The sequence below is a fragment of the Macaca fascicularis genome, chromosome 20 (genome assembly GCF_037993035.2).
Source record: "Macaca fascicularis isolate 582-1 chromosome 20, T2T-MFA8v1.1".
NCBI classification, from domain to species: domain Eukaryota; kingdom Metazoa; phylum Chordata; class Mammalia; order Primates; family Cercopithecidae; genus Macaca; species Macaca fascicularis.
Genome location: NC_088394.1, coordinates 9606143 through 9625181, shown reverse-complemented (window position 1 = coordinate 9625181; position 19039 = coordinate 9606143). Strand labels below are relative to the sequence as shown.

General features: G+C 55.4%; 1 protein-coding gene across 2 annotated transcripts; it reads left to right on the top strand.

The window, feature by feature from the left end:
- The first annotated feature begins 2792 nt into the window (after window positions 1-2792).
- Window positions 2793-19004, top strand: CARHSP1 (calcium regulated heat stable protein 1). 2 transcript variants are annotated; one of them, XM_015442459.4, is made up of 5 exons: window positions 3645-3755; window positions 5080-5330; window positions 12655-12819; window positions 13524-13646; window positions 16542-19004. In XM_015442459.4, the coding sequence occupies exons 2-5, from the start codon at window positions 5101-5103 to the stop codon at window positions 16702-16704; spliced, it is 681 nt and encodes a 226-aa protein (XP_015297945.2). In that variant the 5' UTR covers window positions 3645-3755; window positions 5080-5100; the 3' UTR covers window positions 16705-19004. The 2 variants fall into 2 exon arrangements, with proteins under 2 accessions (XP_065393250.1, XP_015297945.2); XM_065537178.2 differs by lacking the exon at window positions 5080-5330 and having other exon boundaries at window positions 2793-3755.
- Window positions 19005-19039: the final 35 nt, after the last annotated feature.

The following is a 19039-nucleotide window of genomic DNA, read 5'->3' as shown; positions in this document are numbered from 1 at the left end:
AAAGTGTTGGGATTATAGGCATGAACCACTATGCCCGGGCCTCTTTCTTTTCTTCTTTTCTTTTTGCCGTCTGTCTGTCTGTCTTTCTTTCCTCTTTCTTTCTCTCTCTCTCTCTGTCCTCCCTCCCTTTCTTTTTTTTTTTTTTAGAGATGGGATCTTGCTATGTTGCCCAGCCTTGTCTCGAACTCCAGGCTTCTAGTCATCCTCCTGTCTTGGGCTTCCAAGTAGCTGGGATTATGGGCGTGAGCCACAGCGCCTGGCTGTGGATGAATTTTCATAAAGTGAACCCACCCATGTACCCAGACTGAGGGACAGAAGTTTACCAGATCCTAGATTCCCACCTTGTGCCCCTCCTGGTCATGGCCTCCCCCTACCCCACCCCACGGTCCCCACTTGTTTGACTATTTATTTATTGAGATGGAGTCTGGTTCTGTCGCCCGGGCTGGACTGCAGTGGCATAATCTCAGCTCACTGCAACCTCCACCGCTCAGATTCAAGCAATTTTCATGCTTCAGCCTCCAGAGTAGCTGGGATTACAGGCGTGTACCACCATGCCAGGATAAGTTTTGTATTTTTAGTAGAGACAGGGTTTCACCATGTTGGCCAGGCTGGTTGTGAACTCCTGAGCTCAAGTGATCCACCCGCCCCGGCCTCCCAAAGTGCTGGAGTTATAGGCATGAGCCACTGTGCCTGGCCTTGACTTTTTAATAAACAGTTTAACTGAGTCATAATTCATACACCATACAGTTCACCCATTGAAAGCACACAATGCAATGATTTTTAGTATATTCACAGACTTGTGCAACTATCGCCACCATCAATTTCAGCACATTTTCATCATCTCAAAAAGAAACCCTTGTACCTTTTAAGTGTCAACAGTCTAGCCCCCATCCCCACCGCCACCCCCAAGCAACCCCTAATCTACTTCCTGTCTCTAGAGATTTGCCCATTCAGAACATTTCATACAGCTGGAATCACACAACATGCGGCCTTTGTCTTGGCTTCTTTCTCTTAGCATGTTTTCATGGTTCCTCTGTGTTGTAGCATGCATCAAGATTTAATTCCTGTTAATGAGTGAATAGTTGTCTACTGTATAGATACACAACATTTTGTTCATCCTTTCATCACTCGATGGACATCTGAGATGTTGCTACCTTTTGGCTATTAGGAGTAATACTGCTATAAACCTTACTCTGTCACCCAGGCTGGAGTGCAGCCGTGCAATCACCAATCACTGCAGTCTCGATCTCCTAGGTTCAAGGGATCCTCCCACCTCAGCCTCCCCAGTAGCTGGGACTACAGGTGGGTGCTACTACTCCTGGCAGTTAAAATACTTTTTTTTTTTTTTTTTTTTTTTGTAGAGAAGGGGGCTTACTATGTTGTCCAGGCTGGTCTTGAACTCCTGGGCTTAAGAGATCCTCCTGTCTTGGTCTCCCAAAGTGCTGGGATTACAGCCATGAGCCACCTCGCCCAGACCAACAAGTAAAGTATTTATTTATTTATTTTTAACTTTTTTTTTTTTTTCTTCTCCCGGAGACAGAGACTCGCTGTTGCCCAGGCTGGAGTGCAGTGGCATGAACCTGGTTCACTGCAACCTCCACCTCCCGGGTTCAAGTGATTCTCCTGCCTCAGACTCCCAAGTAACTGGGATTACAGGCACCCACCACCAAGCCCGCCTAATTTTTGTATTTTTCGTAGACATGGGGTTTCGCCATGTTGGCCAGGCTGGTCTCCAACTCCTGAGCTCAAGTGATCCGCCCGCCTCGGCCTCCCAAAAGAGCTGGGATTACAGGCGTGAACCACCGCGCCCGGCCTCAAGTAAATTTTTTTATGGACAAACATTTTCATTTCTCTTGGGCGCGCAGACACCTAGGACTGGAGTTGCTGGGTCTTGTGGAGACTCCAGGGTTCGTGGTTTGAGGAACCGCCGGGCTCTTTCCACAGCAGCTGCGCGGTTGTTCCCACCAACCGTCTAGGACGGTTCCTTGCCTGGCATGGACCAGTTGGTTTCGCTGCTGGGCCTTTTCCGTAGTGGCCCCAGTAGGGGCTGCAGAGTGAGTCCGGCACAGTCCTCACCGCGCCCTCCGGGGGCACGGTGGTCCCAGGCGAGCTCCGGGGACCTCTCTCCGTCCCCGCGTCCCTCAAAACCTGGTCCTGGGGTTTGGGCTCGCTTTCAGGGGCTGCTCTCGACTGGTCGTGCCCATGGGCTGGTCGCCTCTCTGTGCCTCAGTTTCCTCTCCTGCAAAACAGAGGTAACATTTTTTACCTCCAAAAACAGGACTCAAGGAAGGCTGGAAATGAACAAGAAAAGAGAACAAAACCAGAATCCCAAACGGGAAAATAAAACCCTGTTTTTCTGGTGTGTGTATGTGTGTATTTTTGTTTGTTTTCTTCTTTCTCTCTTTTCATTCCTTTATCTCCTTTCTGCAAAAAGTGACGCCCCCCGGGTTTATACGGATTTTGGAGCCAAAAGCAGGTGGGAGCCGCACCTGGCGCGCGTGGTGAAGGGAAGGAACGGCAAAGAAGCAGAGACACAGTTCCCCCACTTTGCAGGGGCGTTTCTGCCGGTGGGTGCAGCCCAGCCCCGCCCTGGCCCCTGCGCCCCGCGCTCTGCGCCCCACTCTCCCGCCAGTCCCAGGCGCGGACACAAAGGTCCTGTCCGGGCCACTTCTGCCCGCCCCACCCCTTCCGTCCTGGACTCCCTCCTGCAGCCCCATTGGCTGGGGCCTCCTGGGGGCGGGGCTCGGCGCCCCACCCCGCGGGCCACGCCCCCTCCCCAGCTCCGAGCTCCCAGTCCGAGCTAAGCGACCGGCGGAGCAGTGCGGATAGCGAGGTAGGGAGCTCTTCTCGGGGACCCAAGGAGGGACAAGGTGGCCGCCCCTGGCCCAAGTCCCCGGGAGCGGCAGATAGGGCCTCGGTCTCCTGTGTCCCCATCGTCCCCCCTCCTACAGGGACTTCTAGCTCGGCAACGGAGGGCTCCCGGCTTGGTTTCTCCGGGCCTGTTTGGGGAACGCGGGTTGCTCCTCCCCGGGGCAAGGGGTGGGTGTGGCAACAGCGGCAGGGATTCTTGGCGGACGTCGGGTAGCACTTCCCGCCTGGCCACCTGTTCTCTGCGTGCAGGGGAAGCTCTCCCCGCCCTCCTCACCGCTTTTGCCTTTGGGAGGGAGCCCTGGAGGGGGGACTCGCGGGGCGGTGGGGCGAGGCGCGGGGGGCTTCGCACGCGGGAAGCGGAGCCACCCCCCGCCGGGCCTGGCCGCGCCAGCTGTGGCTCGAGGTTGGGACGGCGGCCAGGCCCGGCGGGGGAGGTGGGGAGCGGTCCTGGCGCCGCGCGATTAGCCGCATCTGGGAGGAGGAGGAGCCGCCGGGCGCGCTCGCCCCGGGTGTTTGCGCCCGGATGGGGGTGGGGGGCCCTAGGCGCTGGAGAAAAACTTCATCCGCGCCCACAGGCCCCCTTTCCGCAGGCTGCGCTGGCGGCCCAGGTTTGCAGGCCGGAAGTGAAACGTTCTTTTTTGATTTTTAAAAAGGAAGCCTCCGGCCCTACGGTTTTTTGGGGTTGGGGTGGATGTGTGTGCGGGGGGAGGCGGAGACGTCCCGCTCCAGGCAGGGCCTCGGGTCTCATAGGTGGGGAAATCTCACTGCCAAACAGGAGGCCTTTCGGAGCCTCAGTGTCCCCATCTGCAGACTGGCCTCTGACTTCTGGCTTAAGAGGGTGTGTGAGAGTAAAAGGAGACGGCTAGCCCCGTGCCGGGAGACACGTAAGCTACTGTTTTTTAACTTGCTGTTTTGATATTTCTCAGTCTCTCTGTGCCCAGTCTTGCCCCTCTCATCTGCTCCCCACTCTGAAGCTAGAGGGAAATTGTAAAAACAATCAGATCAACCCCCCGCTGAAAATCGTCCACCGAAGTCCCATTGTCGTCTAAGTCCCCGACTTCTCAGCAGGCCTTCCTGTTATCTTCCGCCACTACCTTCTCCAGCCGCTCTCTGCCTCTGTTCTCCCTCCCTTCGGGCCTTTGGCCCTCCTCTGGGCTCGGAATCCTCCTTGGAGACCCCGCCGCCCTTTGCACTCCCTGGGTGGCCTCGGTGATGACCATGGGTTCTCGATGCTGGTCCCTTCAGGGCAAGAAAGAGTGGCAGAGCCCGGCTCGGAGTAGATGCTTTGAATGAGCTGCGCTAGGCCCAGCGTGGGGCCCTGGGGTGGAGTTGAGGGTGGTTGATGGTGAGTGCCCTAGGTAGGTGAAAGGCCTTTGTTCCACGGAGTGGCAAAGCCAGTGCATTTGGTTTGTGTTCCAACAGCAGGGACAGGAATGGGAGGGAAGGTGATTTCAGATGGGCCCGTGCCTGATAGTTCCACCATCAGCCGCACAACTATTGTTGACTGAACCCGCCGTGCGCTTGGCATTTTCGCGGCGGCGTCTGCACAGCGTCCGAGCCCTGCGACGCAGCACCGTTCCTGTCCCCTTTGACAGATGAGGAAACTCGGGTGGGGCGGTGAAGTCGCTTGGCAGGGGTCACTGAGGGAGTGGGGAGAAGGCAGGGCTGAATCTCAGGTCTGAGCCAAAGCCCCCCGAGAATGGAGGGAAGGATGGAAGAATTGAGTGGGGGAGGAGTGTAGAGTAGGGTTCTTGTTGAGGAGGGCTTGGGCTTCCCCCCGAGGGGCAGTCCAGACTGAGAGCTGGGGCGGGTGCAGGGTCCCAGGTGGGTGGTGGCGGTGGGGTGACAGGGGTGCTAATGGGGGCACAGGCAGCGGCAATGTTGGAGGCCCCTTTGGGTTCCCGGTACACTCCTCGGGTTTCCGGCCTCTTCCCAGCACTCAGGGGCTCCTGAGGGCGGAAGAGCTATTCCCAGCTTGGCTGGGCCTGGGAGGGGGCTCCGGGCGGACGTGTGCGCCGTGCTGCACCTTCCCCACCCGCCTGTTTGCACTTATCTGTGGCAGCTGGCTTCAGGTCCTTAGCCCGCGGAGGACTGGCTCCGGCCTGGCTGCCCCCTCCCCTTTGCCTCCCATCCCTCCCCCTGGACTCTCCAACCCCCATCCCTTCCTGTCCCTCCTCCCCTTCTCACTCTTTGCTCCTCCCTCGCCAGACCCCCGCTCTCCCCGGAACAATGGAGGGCAATGTGGCTAGGCCAGCCTGGCGCTGCTGCGTCAACCTCTGGCTCGTTCTCGGCCTCTGTGGCTTCCAGGGACCCTTCTACCTGGGCTCAGCTGACCCGCCCCGCCTCTCGGCCCACGTGCCGGCAGTTCTGCCAGGCTGGGGCTCAGCTGCGCTGGGGACTGGGATGGATCAGCTCGGTGTCTCTGTCTGTTTACAGAGAAGGAACCCAGGTGCACTGAGGTAACTTTGCTATTCTTCTAGTCTCACCTCCATCCCTGCGCAATTTCCCTTCCACCTCTTGCACTGGTAAGCCTTGGGCTGTGAGATGGACCAGTGTAGCAGGACTACTGCGGTGTTCCCTGGGCCAGGGACAGCTGCCTCACTGGGAGCGCCTTAGAAATGCAGAGTCTTGGCCAGGAATCTCGAGCTTGTAATCCCAGCACTTTGGGAAGCCGAGGTGGGAGGATTGCTTGAGCATGAGAGGGCGTGACCCACCTGGACAACATAGTGAGACCTTGTCTCTACAAAAAATTAAAAAATTAGCTGCGTGTGGTGGCACACGCCTGTAGTCCCAGCTACATGGGAGGCTGAGGTGAGAGGATCCCTTGAGCCCAGGCGGTTGAGGCTGCAGTGAGCCATGAGTGCGCCACCAAACTCCAGCATGGGTGACAAAGCAAGACCCTGTCTCAAAAAAAAAAAAAAAAAAAAAGGAAATGAATCTCAGGCCCCACCCCACACCTGCTGAGTGGCAATCTGCATTTGAACAAGATCCCCAGAGATTCCTGACTGCACTTAAGTAGCAAGTAGAATCACTGGCTTAAATCTCTGTGCCTTAGTTTCCTCATCTGTAAAACAGGGGTGCTAAAAGTGCCTCCCCTGTTGGGTTGATGTTTAGATGCATGTATTTGATGTTTGTAAACTCCCAACAGGGCCTGTCGTGGAAGTCTGTGGACAGTGGCTGTAGGGTGTATGAAAGCACTATAGCCTGCCCTGTCCCTATAGTGCAGGCCACTATCCACCCACTACACCTGTCAGCAGTGGGCTGTCCCCGGGCTGGAAGCTGTCCCAACACCATGCCCAACCCTGGCATTCCCCAGCCAGCAACGCTTGGAAGACTCAAGACACCCTCATTTTGCAGAGCAGGCTTGGAGAGGTTCTTGCTTTGCCAACAATGAGGTGTCTGACTTGAACTGAACTTTTGTCCCCCTGCCCTCTATCATCCTGTCTTCAATAAAGGGGCTGAAGCTATTAAGAATGGAGTCTCTGGCCAGGCACGGTGGTTCAAGCCTGTAATCCCAGCACTTTGGGAGGCTGAAGCGGGTAAATCACCTGAGATCAGGAGTCCGAGACCAGCTTGGCTAAAATGGTGAAACCCCATCTCTGTTAAAAATACAAAAATCAGCTGGGTGAGGTGGTGCACGCGGGTAGTCCCAGCTACTCGGGAGGCTAAGGCAGGAGAACTGCTTGAACCTTGGGGACGCTAAGGCAGGAGAACTGCTTGAACCTGGGAGACGCTAAGGCAGGAGAACTGCTTGAACCTGGGGAACGCTAAGGCAGGAGAACTGCTTGAACTTGGGGGACGCTAAGGCAGGAGAACTGCTTGAACCTGGGGGACGCTAAGGCAGGAGAACTGCTTGAACCTGGGGGACAGATCTTGAGCTGTGATCGCGCCACTGCACTCCATCCTGGGCAACAACGGGAGACTCTGTCTCACAAAAACAAAAATGAATGGAGTCTCCTTCAGTGAGCTCCCTCTCACTAGAGTGTAAATGGCTGATAGTGCTGCTAAAGCCCTACTTGCACTAAGCACCTGGCTGCTTGGCTCCCGTTGATGTGGGTGGTGGGTTTTCAGGCCAGGAGGGCAGGAAGTTGGGGAGTAGGTTACAGGGGTGCTGCATGATTGGGTCATAAGTCTCCAGACATGGGGGTAGGCTGAGCAGGAGCTGGGAAAGCCAGAGTCTTGGTACCCAGCTGAACTCCAGAACCTTCCAGGAGGAGCTGCAGAGCCTACAGAAAATTCCCAGGCTATTTTGGGCGGAGGCCCCTTCTCCCTGATGACACACCCGTCCCTGGGGCAGTCAGGTTGGGCGTGGCTTCCTGCCCCCACCACCCTGGGCTCCCTCCCTTGGCCGGGCACTCATCAGAGCCTGGGGGCTGACTGGCGAAGGGGTTGCTTGGCCAGCTGGGTACCTCCTGGTGCAGCCTCTCCCCCTTACCCTGCTGGCTTTTTCTCCGAAGCATTTCCGCTGTCTGACCTACTCTGTATTTCACCACGGTCTTCATTAGCCGGGCGACCCTGGGCAAGTTACTGGACTCTTTGTGTCTCGGTTCTCGCATTAGTGAACTGGGAATGGAATGAGCTGAGCTGTGTGAAGTGTTGTAAGTAGTAAGCAGTCTGGCCCCAGGACACTGCTGTGGTGGTGGCAGTCATGGTCTGTTCCACTCCTTTATCTGTTGATTGAATAGGAAGTGGCAGCGTTCATCAAGGTCCCCTATGGCAGCACAGGTGCCCAGCGTGCTGTGAGGTGAGGCTCCCCTGGTCCATGTACGTGTGCATACAGACGGCAACAAGTTCGTGCATGCGTACACGTGTGTGTGCGCTCAGATGCAGATCCAGCCATGTGTGGGCGCATATGTATGTGTACACGTGCCTACACACAACACACATACCCATATGCATACACCTACATACGTGTGCACACAGAAGCACACATGTACACACAGCCTGGCAGTCATGACGTACCTTGGGCGTGACATTTCGTCTGAGTTTGTTGCAGGCCAGACGCTCATCCTCGGTCTGGCCCTAAGCTTCCAGCCAGCCTGAAGCCTCCAGCCAGCCTGAGCAGCGGGTGTGTTTGCAGCCTTCCTCCCTCCCCCAGCTGTGGGGAGCTGAAGGCTAGTCACAGAGGGCGGGCCCTGTCTTCTGCTGGGGACACTCCAAGGCCATGCCTGGTATTGCTGGGAGAGCAGTGGCTGGCTGGCAGCTGGGACCGTGCTGGTGGGCGGGGCTGCCGTGTGCCCCATCCTTGTGTATGTGTGTATTGTAGAGGGGACACAGCAGTGGCCAGCCAGAGCCTCAGAGCCGGCTTCTGGGTGCCTGGCTACCCACCCCTAGCGGTTTTCTTTCCAGCTGGACTTTGCCCGGCCCTCCCCCGCACTGAGGTCACTCACTCTTCTCTACTGGGCCTACTGGGGAGTGGGTGGCCCTTGGCCAGGCCTCTTCTGGCCTCTCCAGCTGGACTCCAGCCCAGATGGGCCATAAGATGCTGGATAAAGCTCCTGGGACTCCCAGGTGGCACCGCCCCTACCCCTAGTCACGTCTGCTCCCTGTGCCTCAGTTTCTTCCACTATCAGGTGAGCAGGAATGTAGCCACCTCCTGCTGCACTGGGCATGGTGCTGAGCACACACACCAGTGCAGTGGCCGCCAGCTGGGGCTTTGGATCCTAATGCTGGCTAAGAATGAGCCTTGGAAGCCGGGTGCGGTGGCTCACACCTGGAATCCCAGCACTTTGGGAGGCCAAGGTGGGCCAGTCGCTTGAGCCCAGGAGTTCAAGACCAGCCTGGGCAATGTATTGAAACCCTGTCTCTACATAAAATACAAAAAATGAGCTGGGTGTGTGGCACATGGCTGTAGTCCCACAGTCCAGGAGGCTGGGGTGGGCGAATCACCTGAGCCCAGGAGGTTGAGAGGGTTCAGTGAACCATGATCATGCCACTGCATTCCAGCCTGGGTGACCAAGTGAGATCCTATCTGGAAAAAAAAAAAAAAAAAAAAAAAGAGCCAGCCTTGGGGCTATTCCTGGACCGTCCGGAGACCCTGCTCTGTGCCAGCGCCTGTCCTGGGCCCTTGGGACATAGAGGGCCCTGTGCTGCCCTCAGACTCCTCACTGCTACAGGCCATGGGCTTCCCTTGGCATCTCCCAAGGATTGGGTGCACTTGGGGTGTTGAGGGGGCTAGGGTGGAGAAAGAAGGGGACCCCCCATTTTGGATTTGTGCCATTCACCCAGGGGAAGGTGGGCATAGTTAGGGGTGTGCAGACAGGTAAATGGGTGTGACAAGTGGAAGACGCAAGGAGGATGACGCAGCATGGTTCCTGAGCGGGCCGTGCCCTTTCCACTGCCTCTCCTGCCTCCCGTTCCTAGTCCCCCACCTACCACATGGTGTCCCCACTGACCTCAGTCCCACCCAGGCCCTGCCAACACAGGGCCTTTGCACAGGCTGTTCCCCCACACCTGGAACAGCCTCCCTCTGGTTTTCAAATGGCTACCCCTTTCTTGCTGTTCAGAGTCCTGCGGGTACCCTGATTAGCGTGTGTACTCCCACCCTTCTGCCCCATCCCCTTCTGTTTCTTTACAGCCCTTTTGGGATCTGTAATGAGCTGGTTTATGTTTATTTAACTGTTTATTCCCTGCCTTCAGGTTCAGCCCTTTGTCTCTGTGGACTTGAACAGTGAACAGGGCTCAGTATTGGGCATGTATCTGTTGAGTGACTTTATGATGACAATTATAACAGCGGTCATAGCTGACTTTATTGCTCACTGAACCTGGGTGGACAGTGTGCCTAGTGCTTAGTGTGTATTATTTTGTTTTCACTTCAGCCTGATGGTGTGAAGTCGGGACTATTATAATTCCCATTTTCCGGATGTGGAAACTGAGGCCCAGAGAGATTAAGTAACTTGTCCGAGACCACACAGCAGGCAAGGGGTAGGATTAGAAGTCAGCTATGCTTCATTAGCTGAGCGTGGTGGCGGGCACCTGGAACCCCTGCTACTTGGGAGGCTGAGGCAGGAGAATCGCTTGAACCCGGAAGGCAGAGGATGCAGTGAGCTGAGATTGTGCCGTTGCACTCCAGCCTGGGCAACAGAGCTGGACTCCGTCTCAAATTAACAACAAAAAAAAGGAAGTCAGCTATGCTTGACTCCAGGAGAAAGGAGGGAGGGAGACTTTGGATAGAACAAGGCAGAGCAGTGCCTCTCACCGTGGAGTTGCCAGGCCACTGTTCCCATGTGCTGTCCTGGGAGGCCTGGACAGGGCCCTCCCCTCCCAGGGCCAGCCTCTTTCCTGGAACTCTGGGCATTGAACATTCTGGGACTCTATGACCTGTGCTGGTGGGTCATGCGGGGGTCCTGGCCCCTAGGCCAGCAGCTGGGGCTTTTTTTGAGGTGGGGGCTCCCTGGACTCAGGGTCCTCCCTGGCCGTGGCTGCAGCTGAGAGAAGGGACAGGAGGTAGGATGCCACCTCCTCCAGAAGGCCAGCCAGCTACCTCCTTCCCAGCCCACAGAGCTGAGGCCAGACAGGGGAGGGTGGAGCAATGTCGGGGAGGAGTTTTGACATCTCAGGGAGGGGGCAGCCCTTTTCCTCTGAGCAATCGGGCCTGGTTCTTGGGTGGCTGTGGTTGAAGGCGGTTCGGGGAGTGTGGGGGGATTTCTGGGTGATGTAGGTCGAAGACTGCTATAAATGAGGGGACCGGGGTGGCAAACTGAGGTTGAGGGTTGTGAGAGCTTCAGTTCTTTTCCACGAGCAGCTGGAAACCTGGATTTTGAGGAACCCCCCTGGGATGTTGAAGATAGTTCAGGCCGGGCGTGGTGGCTCATGCCTATAATCCTAGCACTTTGGGAGGAAGAGGGGGGAGAATCCCTTGAGCCCAGGAGTTTGAGATCAGCATGGGCAACATAGCAATACCCTGTCTCTATAAATTAAAAAAAAAAAAAGAAAAATTAGGCATAGAGGTTGAGGCTAGAGCGCACTGTGATTATGCCCCTGCACTCCAGCCTGGGTGACAGTGAGACACTCTCTCTCAAAAAAAAAAATTATTTATTGTTTTTGAGACAGAGTCTCACTCTGTCACCCTGGTTGGAGTGCTGTGGCATGATCTCGGCTCATTGCAACTCACACCTCCCTGGTTCAAGCAATTCTCCAGCCTCAGCCTCCCGAGTAGCTGGGATTACAGGCACCCGCCACCACACCCAGCTAATTTTGTATTTTTAGTAGGGACGGGTTTTCTCCATGTCGGCCAGGCTGGTCTCAAACCCCTGACCTCAGATGATCCACCTGCCTCGGCCTCCCAAACTGCTGGGATTACAGGCGTGAGCCACGGCGCCTGGCCCATTCTTCAAATGTAAATTTGAAAACCCCGTGGGACCTGAGTCAAACCTATTCAGGGCTGCTGCTGTCCCTCCTGGCTGTGTGGCGTTGAGTGGCTTCCTGAGTTAGGCTTCGACCTACTTCATCTCGTACCCCCATCACCAGCCCTGTGTGGGTGCCAAGTGATGCCCACCCAGCTGCCCAACTTTGCAGATTTGGAAACTGAGCCCAGAGAGGGGAAAGGACTTACCAAAGGGTGTCACTCTTCCCTCTGAACCTTGAGCTGAGGCCACGTTAGAGCCGACGCCTTTGCATTCAATATTCAGTGTTCACTGTGTACAGCGAGTGTCCTGCTCTTGACACATTGTCAAAAGCACAGCAGTAGTTAAGGAATTCCCTCCCTCCAGCCCTCCCGCCGGGTTTATGGGTGCATACTAGGGGTCACGGAAGGAATTTGATTTCATAACGGCAGCGGTGACTTGGGCTGCATGGAAATTCACTGGGCCTGATGGAGCTGGATGGAGATGGACGCAGCCTTGGAAATCTTCTCTTTCCCTTTGGGTCCTTTGGCTCCCCCAGCAGGCCCCCCTGTCCTGGGTGCAGGCTTGTGACAGCTGCTCAGGGATGCAAACAGGGTGCCTGAGCTCCTTCTGCGATGTGTTCCGCAGTTTCCTGAAGGTGGACGCTGCGAGAGGGTCGTGTTTTTGCCTCTGCCTCCCTGTAGTGTCTGGCTCACAGCAGCGTCAGGGAGGGTCTGTGCAGTGGCTGAGTTTGGATCTAGGTGGTTGGCATTAAAATCTCCTTGGCTTTGGGTTTTCTTTTTTTTTTTGAGACAGTTTTGCTCTGTCGCCCAGGCTGCAGTGCAGTGGTGCAATCTCAGCTCACTGGAACCTCCGCCTCCCGGGTTCAAGCAATTCTCGTGCTTCAGCCTCCAAGTAGATGGGATTACAGGTGCCTGCCACCACGCCCAGCTAATTTTTGTATTCGTATTAGAGACGGGGTTTTGCCACGTTGGCCAGGCTAGTCTCGAACTCCTGACCTCAAGTGATCTGCCTGCCTCAGCCTCCCAAAGTGATGGGATTGCAGGCGTGAACCACTGCGCCGGGCCCCTGGCTTTGGGTTTTCGGCTCACCTTCCTGACCTGCCTCCTTCCCTCCCACAAATATTCCCTGTGTGTCCCGAGTGTGCCGGGATCCTTGCCTTGTGCTGGGGACACGCTGGGGACTGATGCCATCCTGGTCATGGGGGAGGATGTGGCATTTTCATGAAGAACTATGATCAAGGGGGGCCCACGACTGCTTCAGGAGCCCAGAGGAGGCACCTGACCCCGCCGGCATGCTCCCAGGCAAGGTGGCAGCAGTGCTGAGGTGATGGAGAGGAATGAGCCTCAGATACTGGACTCTCAGACCTGGACATGGGGGTAAGCACTGGGCTCCTACCTCTAAAGGCATGAGCTCCGAGAGCCTCTTCTCCTTCCAGGTCAGCCATGTCATCTGAGCCTCCCCCACCACCACAGCCCCCCACCCATCAAGCTTCAGTCGGGCTGCTGGACACCCCTCGGACCCGCGAGCGCTCGCCTTCCCCTCTGCGGGGCAACGTGGTCCCAAGCCCACTGCCCACTCGCCGGACGAGGACCTTCTCAGCGTGAGTCTGGAGTGGGCTGGGGACACTTTGTCAGATGGGTCTCTTGCTTGAGGCCAGAGATTCACTGTGTCTCTGGCCATTTTTGGGCGCCAGTGTTCCAGGCTGTCCAATAGGCAGACCTGGGGGTGGGCTGGGCTGTGGGCTGATGGTGAGAAACTAGGAAGGCGCCTTCTAAATTCAGGGTACTGCCCAGCCCAGAAGAACCTGTTGGGAGTGGCAATGGGTGGGCAGTTGCTGGGGTCAGAGTCACTGGGCTCTGATCACACATGAGTGTCTGTTTCCCTGTAAGACTGAAATCTGCAGCTGCAAAATGGGCGCAGTACCAGGGCTGCAAAGGACCCAACAATGTCTGGCAGATGCAGGTCTTAGGCCCTGTGAGTGGAGGATGCTCCTGTTATTAATAATCATTAATTTCTGGAGGGATGCTCAGTGATCTTTTAGTTCAACTCCCTCTTTCCAGGTGGGAAAACAGGCCCGAGAAAATTTGCCAGGGTCATCCAAAGAGTCATTTTCACCAGAGTCTATGTGAGTGGCTCCCAGAGTTGTGCAGTCCTCAACCTGTGTGACTGTACATGGCAGTCCTGGCCAGGGCTTGATGGGGCACAGCTGTGGGCAGGGGCTGGAATGAGCTTCGTGTGCCCAGGAGAGCTGATGGCTGTCCTGGAGCGCTGATGGGGCCCCTCACACTTCCCTCTCTCTGTCAGGACGGTGCGGGCTTCACAGGGCCCCGTCTACAAAGGAGTCTGCAAATGCTTCTGCCGATCCAAGGGCCACGGCTTCATTACCCCAGCTGATGGTGGCCCCGACATCTTCCTGCACATCTCTGAGTGAGTGAGCGGCCGGTCTGGGTGGCCTGACTGGGGCAGGCGCTTCCTTGGCCCTGTGGAGGTGGGGATGGCGTGTGACTGTGATGGGCGCTGGGTGTGAGGACGAATGGCCAGGCCTGTGTGAGTCTGCCTTTGGCTGGTGCTCCAGTTGTGCTCCTGTGGTTGTGTTGGGTTGGGGTTGTGAGACTGTACAGAGCTGTGTCAGGGGATGTGAGGCTGGGGGCGACACGGTACCTGTGATTGTGCCTGGGTGTGTCTTTGTGAATGGGTAAGGTTTTGTGTGTGCCGGGCGTGGTGGCTCATGCCTGTAATCCCCGCACTTTGGGATACCAAGGTGGGCAGATCACCTGAGGTCAGGAGTTCAAGACCAGCCTGACCAACATGGTGAAATCCTGTCTCTACAAAAATACCAAAAAAAAAAAAGTAGCCGGGCATGATGGCGGGTGCCTGAAATCCCAGCTACTTGGGATGCTAAGGCAGGAGAATCGCTTGAACCCGGGAGGCAGAGGCTGTGGTGAGCCGAGATCTCGCCATTGCACTCCAGCCTGGGCAACAAGATTGAAACTACATCTCAAAAAAAAAAAAAGAAAAAAATACAGAGAGATCTTCTCAAGATCACATAGCCAGAAAGTGATGGAAATGGGTTTGGGGGTGCCCGGCTATGCTTGTGGGAGACAGGGTGGTGGCAGCTGTGCATGGTGCATGTGTGTGCGTGTGTGCGTGCGTGTGTGTGTGTGTGTGTGTGTGTGTGTGTGTGTGTGAGCAGCAAGGACTGCTAGGGTGAGTCCGAGTGCCCATTGTATCTGGCCAATGGGGAAGGATACCCTGTGAGCCTGGGGAGCCCTGTTTAGCCTGGGGACCAGGCCGGCTTCCTGCCCTCCTTTGCGGGAGGTGGACTGGTGAGGCTGGGGGCTGTCCTGCTCCTTTGCTCCAGGAAGGAAGTTTGGGGCGGACCCCTTTCTCCTGCTGCATGCTCACTGACGTCCTTCCTTCCTGAGTGTCTTGAAGCCCTTAGGGAGCCTGGGGCGGGGCGCACACATCCTAGGGCTGGACTGGAAGGCACCCAGCCCCCCATGCTTCACCTCTGATCCTCTGGGCAGCCTTTAGACAGACGAGGACCCTCGATCTGTACCCCCTTCTTACGTGCTTCTTTGGCCTAAGCACCCCCAAGTCTTACTTCAGGCAGTCGCAGACAGAGTCCTACTCCGCACAGCACACCCACAAACACAGAAACCACATTTCCGAAAAGAGGGGCCCGCTGCGATGGGGCCCACCCTCTGCCCCATGCTTACATATCAGATTGGCAGGCAGGAAAAAAAGGCCAAGGCGACGCATTTCGCAGATGAACGCACGCATGGATGTGTAAATGTATTTTCATACTGCCTCGTCCCAGAAAACGTTTTGAATCAGTAAGGAAAACATAGAGGTTGGGGCAAAGAAATACTTAGAAAGATGGAAAAAGGAAGATGGAAATACTGTGATGTCTAGTTCTGCTGCTAGAAGTGGGCTGCAGATTTATTTCTGAGCTCCCTGGTGACCAAACCAAAGAGGGAAACACTCTTCACCATACGATTCTCCAATCAAAACAAACCAGTTACTAGGGGAGCTGGCTGGCCCTGGCATTTAGCATATGAAGGGGGTTTTCCTCTGGGGGGATTCTCATCAATGGGACATCAAGATGCCAGTCTCATGTGAGAGGGTGACTTGTGTCCCCTAGAAAGTAAGGGAACCAGGCTGGGTGCTGTGGCTCACACCTGTAATCCCAGCAGTTTGGGAGGCCGAGGTGGGCGGATCACCTGAGGTCAGGTGTTCGAGACCAGCATGGCCAACACGTGAAACCCCGTCTCTACTAAAAATACAAAAATTAGCCGGGCGTGGTGATGTGTGCCTATAGTCCCAGCTACTCCGGAGGCTGAGGCAGGAGAATCGCTTGAACCTGGGAGGCGGAGGTTGCAGTGAGCCTAGATCGCACCACTGTGCTCCAGCCTGGGCAACAGAGCGAGACTCCGTCTCAAAAAAAAAAGAAAGAAAAAAAGGAAACTTCCTGGGAGTGGTCACAGGGAGAGGCCCCTCCAGGAACTAGCTTCAAGCACCAAAGGGACCTTCTCGAAGGCTCCCTGGAGGCCGGGCGTGGCAGCTCACGCTTGTTATCCCAGCACTTCGGGAGGCCGAGGCAGGTGGATCACTTAAGGTCAGGAGTTCGAGACCAGCCTGGCTAACATGGTGAAACCCCGACTTTACTAAAAATACAAAAATTAGTTGGGTGTGGTGGCACCTGCCGATAGTCCCAGATACTTGGCTGAGGCAGGAGAATCACTTGAACTCGGGAGGTGGATGCAGTGAGCCGAAATCACACCACTGCATTCTAGCTTGGGTGACAGAACGAGACTGTCCCCCCAAAAAAAAAATAAATAAATAAGGCTTGCTGGGAAACTGGGAAAATTGAGAACAAAGACACAATGTGGTTTCTGAGACTTCTGGAACCAAGGGCTGCTATGCTGAGGACCTCAGAAAAGCCCTGCCCAGGCCACCCCTCAACTCCGATTCTTACTCCACGATGGCCTCGTTTCTCTCTGGCTTGGACTGGCCGTCTTTACTCTTCATCCGCAAGCCCAGTCTCTCTCCCACGTTTCATGTCACCATGTGAGCACCCACAGGTGGCTGAGCTCTTTCAGTTGCAACATCAAAAGTCCCAGGGAAGGAGCTGATTGGGCCAGGACCTCCTTGGCTAGGACAGAGGCAGTTCTCTGGAAAGAGGTTCCCGGTGGTTGGTCGGATGGTGTCCGCTTTGGTGGCCCTATGACCAGAAGGGTGCTGGTGTCTTGGGTGTGGCATCTTGGGAAAGGGAGCCTTGTCCCGGTGTGAGCACTGACTGCTTTATTTGTGCCCCTGTAGTGTGGAAGGGGAGTATGTCCCAGTGGAAGGCGACGAGGTCACCTATAAGATGTGCTCCATCCCGCCCAAGAATGAGAAGCTGCAGGCTGTGGAAGTCGTTATCACCCACCTGGCACCAGGCACCAAACATGAGACCTGGTCCGGACATGTCGTCAGTTCCTAGGAGATGCTGGAAGCACCCCTTCTCCTGTGCTTGTGGGAGACTTTGCGGGGAGGCGGCGGCAGACACTGGAGATGACATTCTTCCATACGAGACGGGGCTTCGGCAGGGCATGGTCCCTTTCAAGTATCTCCTGGAGGAAGGGGTGTGGGGGGCAGGCGTGGGGTGTTCCGGCCACCAGCACAGCCTCTGACCATCACAACAACCTCTCACCATCTGAAGTGCATTAAAAGCATTTAAAAAGGAGAGGTGCCCACTGGTGGCTGAGTGGAGATTCCAACCCCAGCCCAGGGAGTGGATCAAGGGTGATATTTCTCCAGCTGCTCAGACACAGGGGCTCAACCCACAGACCCTCTTCCTCCTGGAGCTAGAGGCTCCAGATTCCCGGATCTGGCCCACTGGCAGCTGACGTGGACCTTGCGTGACTTCCCCAAGGCAAATTTCCACCTAAGTGCCCCTTGCACCTCTCCTTGGGCCTGGGCAAAGCAGTTTTCTAATTCTTGGCTTGGTTCCAGGGGAGCTGGCTTAAAGCGGGGGGAAACGGGGGGGCGGTCTTTGGATGGGATGGGTTTTGCCTTTTGGTGCCTTTGCACTGGGAGGCGGCATAGCTGCCTGTCTGGGGAAGACAGTTTATCCGGCACAGCAGGCTGGTACTGGGAGGCTGAACCCCTCTTAGAGCCTGACCTTTTCATCTGCCTTCTGGTCGTGTGACCATCACTCAACGGCCATTTCACAGCCCCTGTCATTATGGCGGCAGGGTGGGGGTGGTGGGAAGGGCCTGTGGAGAGGGCAGGTCTTTGTTTAAAAACTGTCCCGATCCACCCAGAAAAGAGTGGGTAGCTTGCATCCTGACAGCCTGGCAAAGTCAAGAAAGTTGAAGGAGAAACATACCTTTTTTGGAAAGAGGGTTTTCTTTAAAACTAGTGTTAAGAAATGCTTAGGGATTTTTTTTTTCTTATTTTTCGTAACTAAAGTTTTCACCCAGAGCCGGCTCTGTTTGCACCTTGCTGCCAACATTGCAAACTTTTTTTTTTTTTTTGTGGGGTGGGAGACAGTCTTGCTCTGTTGCCCAGGCTGGAGTGAAGTGGCCTGATCTCGGCTCACTGCAACCTCTGCCTCCAGGGTTCCAGCAATTCTGCCTCAGCCTCCTGTGTAGCTGGGATTACAGGCGTGCACCACTACACCCGGTTAATTTTTGTATTTTTAGTAGAGACCGGGTTTCATCATGTTGGGCGGGATGGTCTCGAACCCCTGACCTCAGGTGATCTGCCCATCTCGGCCTCTCAAATGCTGGGATTACAGGTGTGAGCCATCGCGCCCGGCCTGCAAACTTTTCTGTAGGTATTTCTGGTAAACACATCCTTAGATTATCTTTGCTGTGGTTTTGGTTTGGCTTTAGTCATGATTTAAAAGTAGAAATAGCTGGGTATTATGTTTTGAAATTCATGGCCTATATGTAGTCTAAGAATCCACTCGTCAACGCAGGGAAGCAAACTTTTGGAAACTGGCTTTTGGGCGGACGGTAAATGTCCAGAAAAGAGGTCGTTTGATGCTGGAAGCACAGATAGCTTCATCAGGTACTTCTCATCTCTGATGAGTTTGTCCTTTCAGCCTAAGAACTGCTGCCTTTGAAAGGGGGTGGAGGGGAGTTGTTTTAAAATAGGCAAATACACGTGTTGATTGCGAGCGTGTGGAGAAAAAGGCAGTTCCCACCGCAGTTAGGTCCTGGCCATGTTTCCTCGCCTGCGATGCTCTTTGTCCTCACCCTCCTCTCCTGCCTCTGTCCTCTGCTGAGTCAAAGGTGGCCTTTTTCTCTCCAACCTTGAATTGTTACCTGGGCCCATCTGCTGGTACAGTCCACACTTCCAAAGCCAAGACCCGAGCGGGCTCCTTTGCTGCCCCAAGCCTCTCTCTCTCTCTGTCCTCGCCTTGGCATGGGTGGCATTGCTGTGACCCTGTGTGCTGGCGCTCTGGCAGGCTGTGGCCGGCAGTGAGCTGGGGGATTGCATTCTGCTACTCAGGGGTGACCTTTGGATTCTGTCTCGGCAGAATCCTTTGTCATCGGCTCTTGCTCTGTCCTTCCTGTTTGGCCACAGCTCTTTCAGTCAGTGGGTATTCTAGAACTGCAGGATGTCACAGCTGGAAGGGATGCGATACCAGTTTTCAGAAGGGGAAACTCCTGGAGGCTCTGGGAGGGACGGAGGTTGTTGCTGACCAAGGAATAGCTAGAACTGAGGATTCCTGAATCCAGATCTTGCCTCCCATCAGCCGTCTTTCTCCCAATAAAGTTTTGTTTTGTGTAAGGCAGTGCGTGTGTTTGTGTGGAGGCTGGCTCACC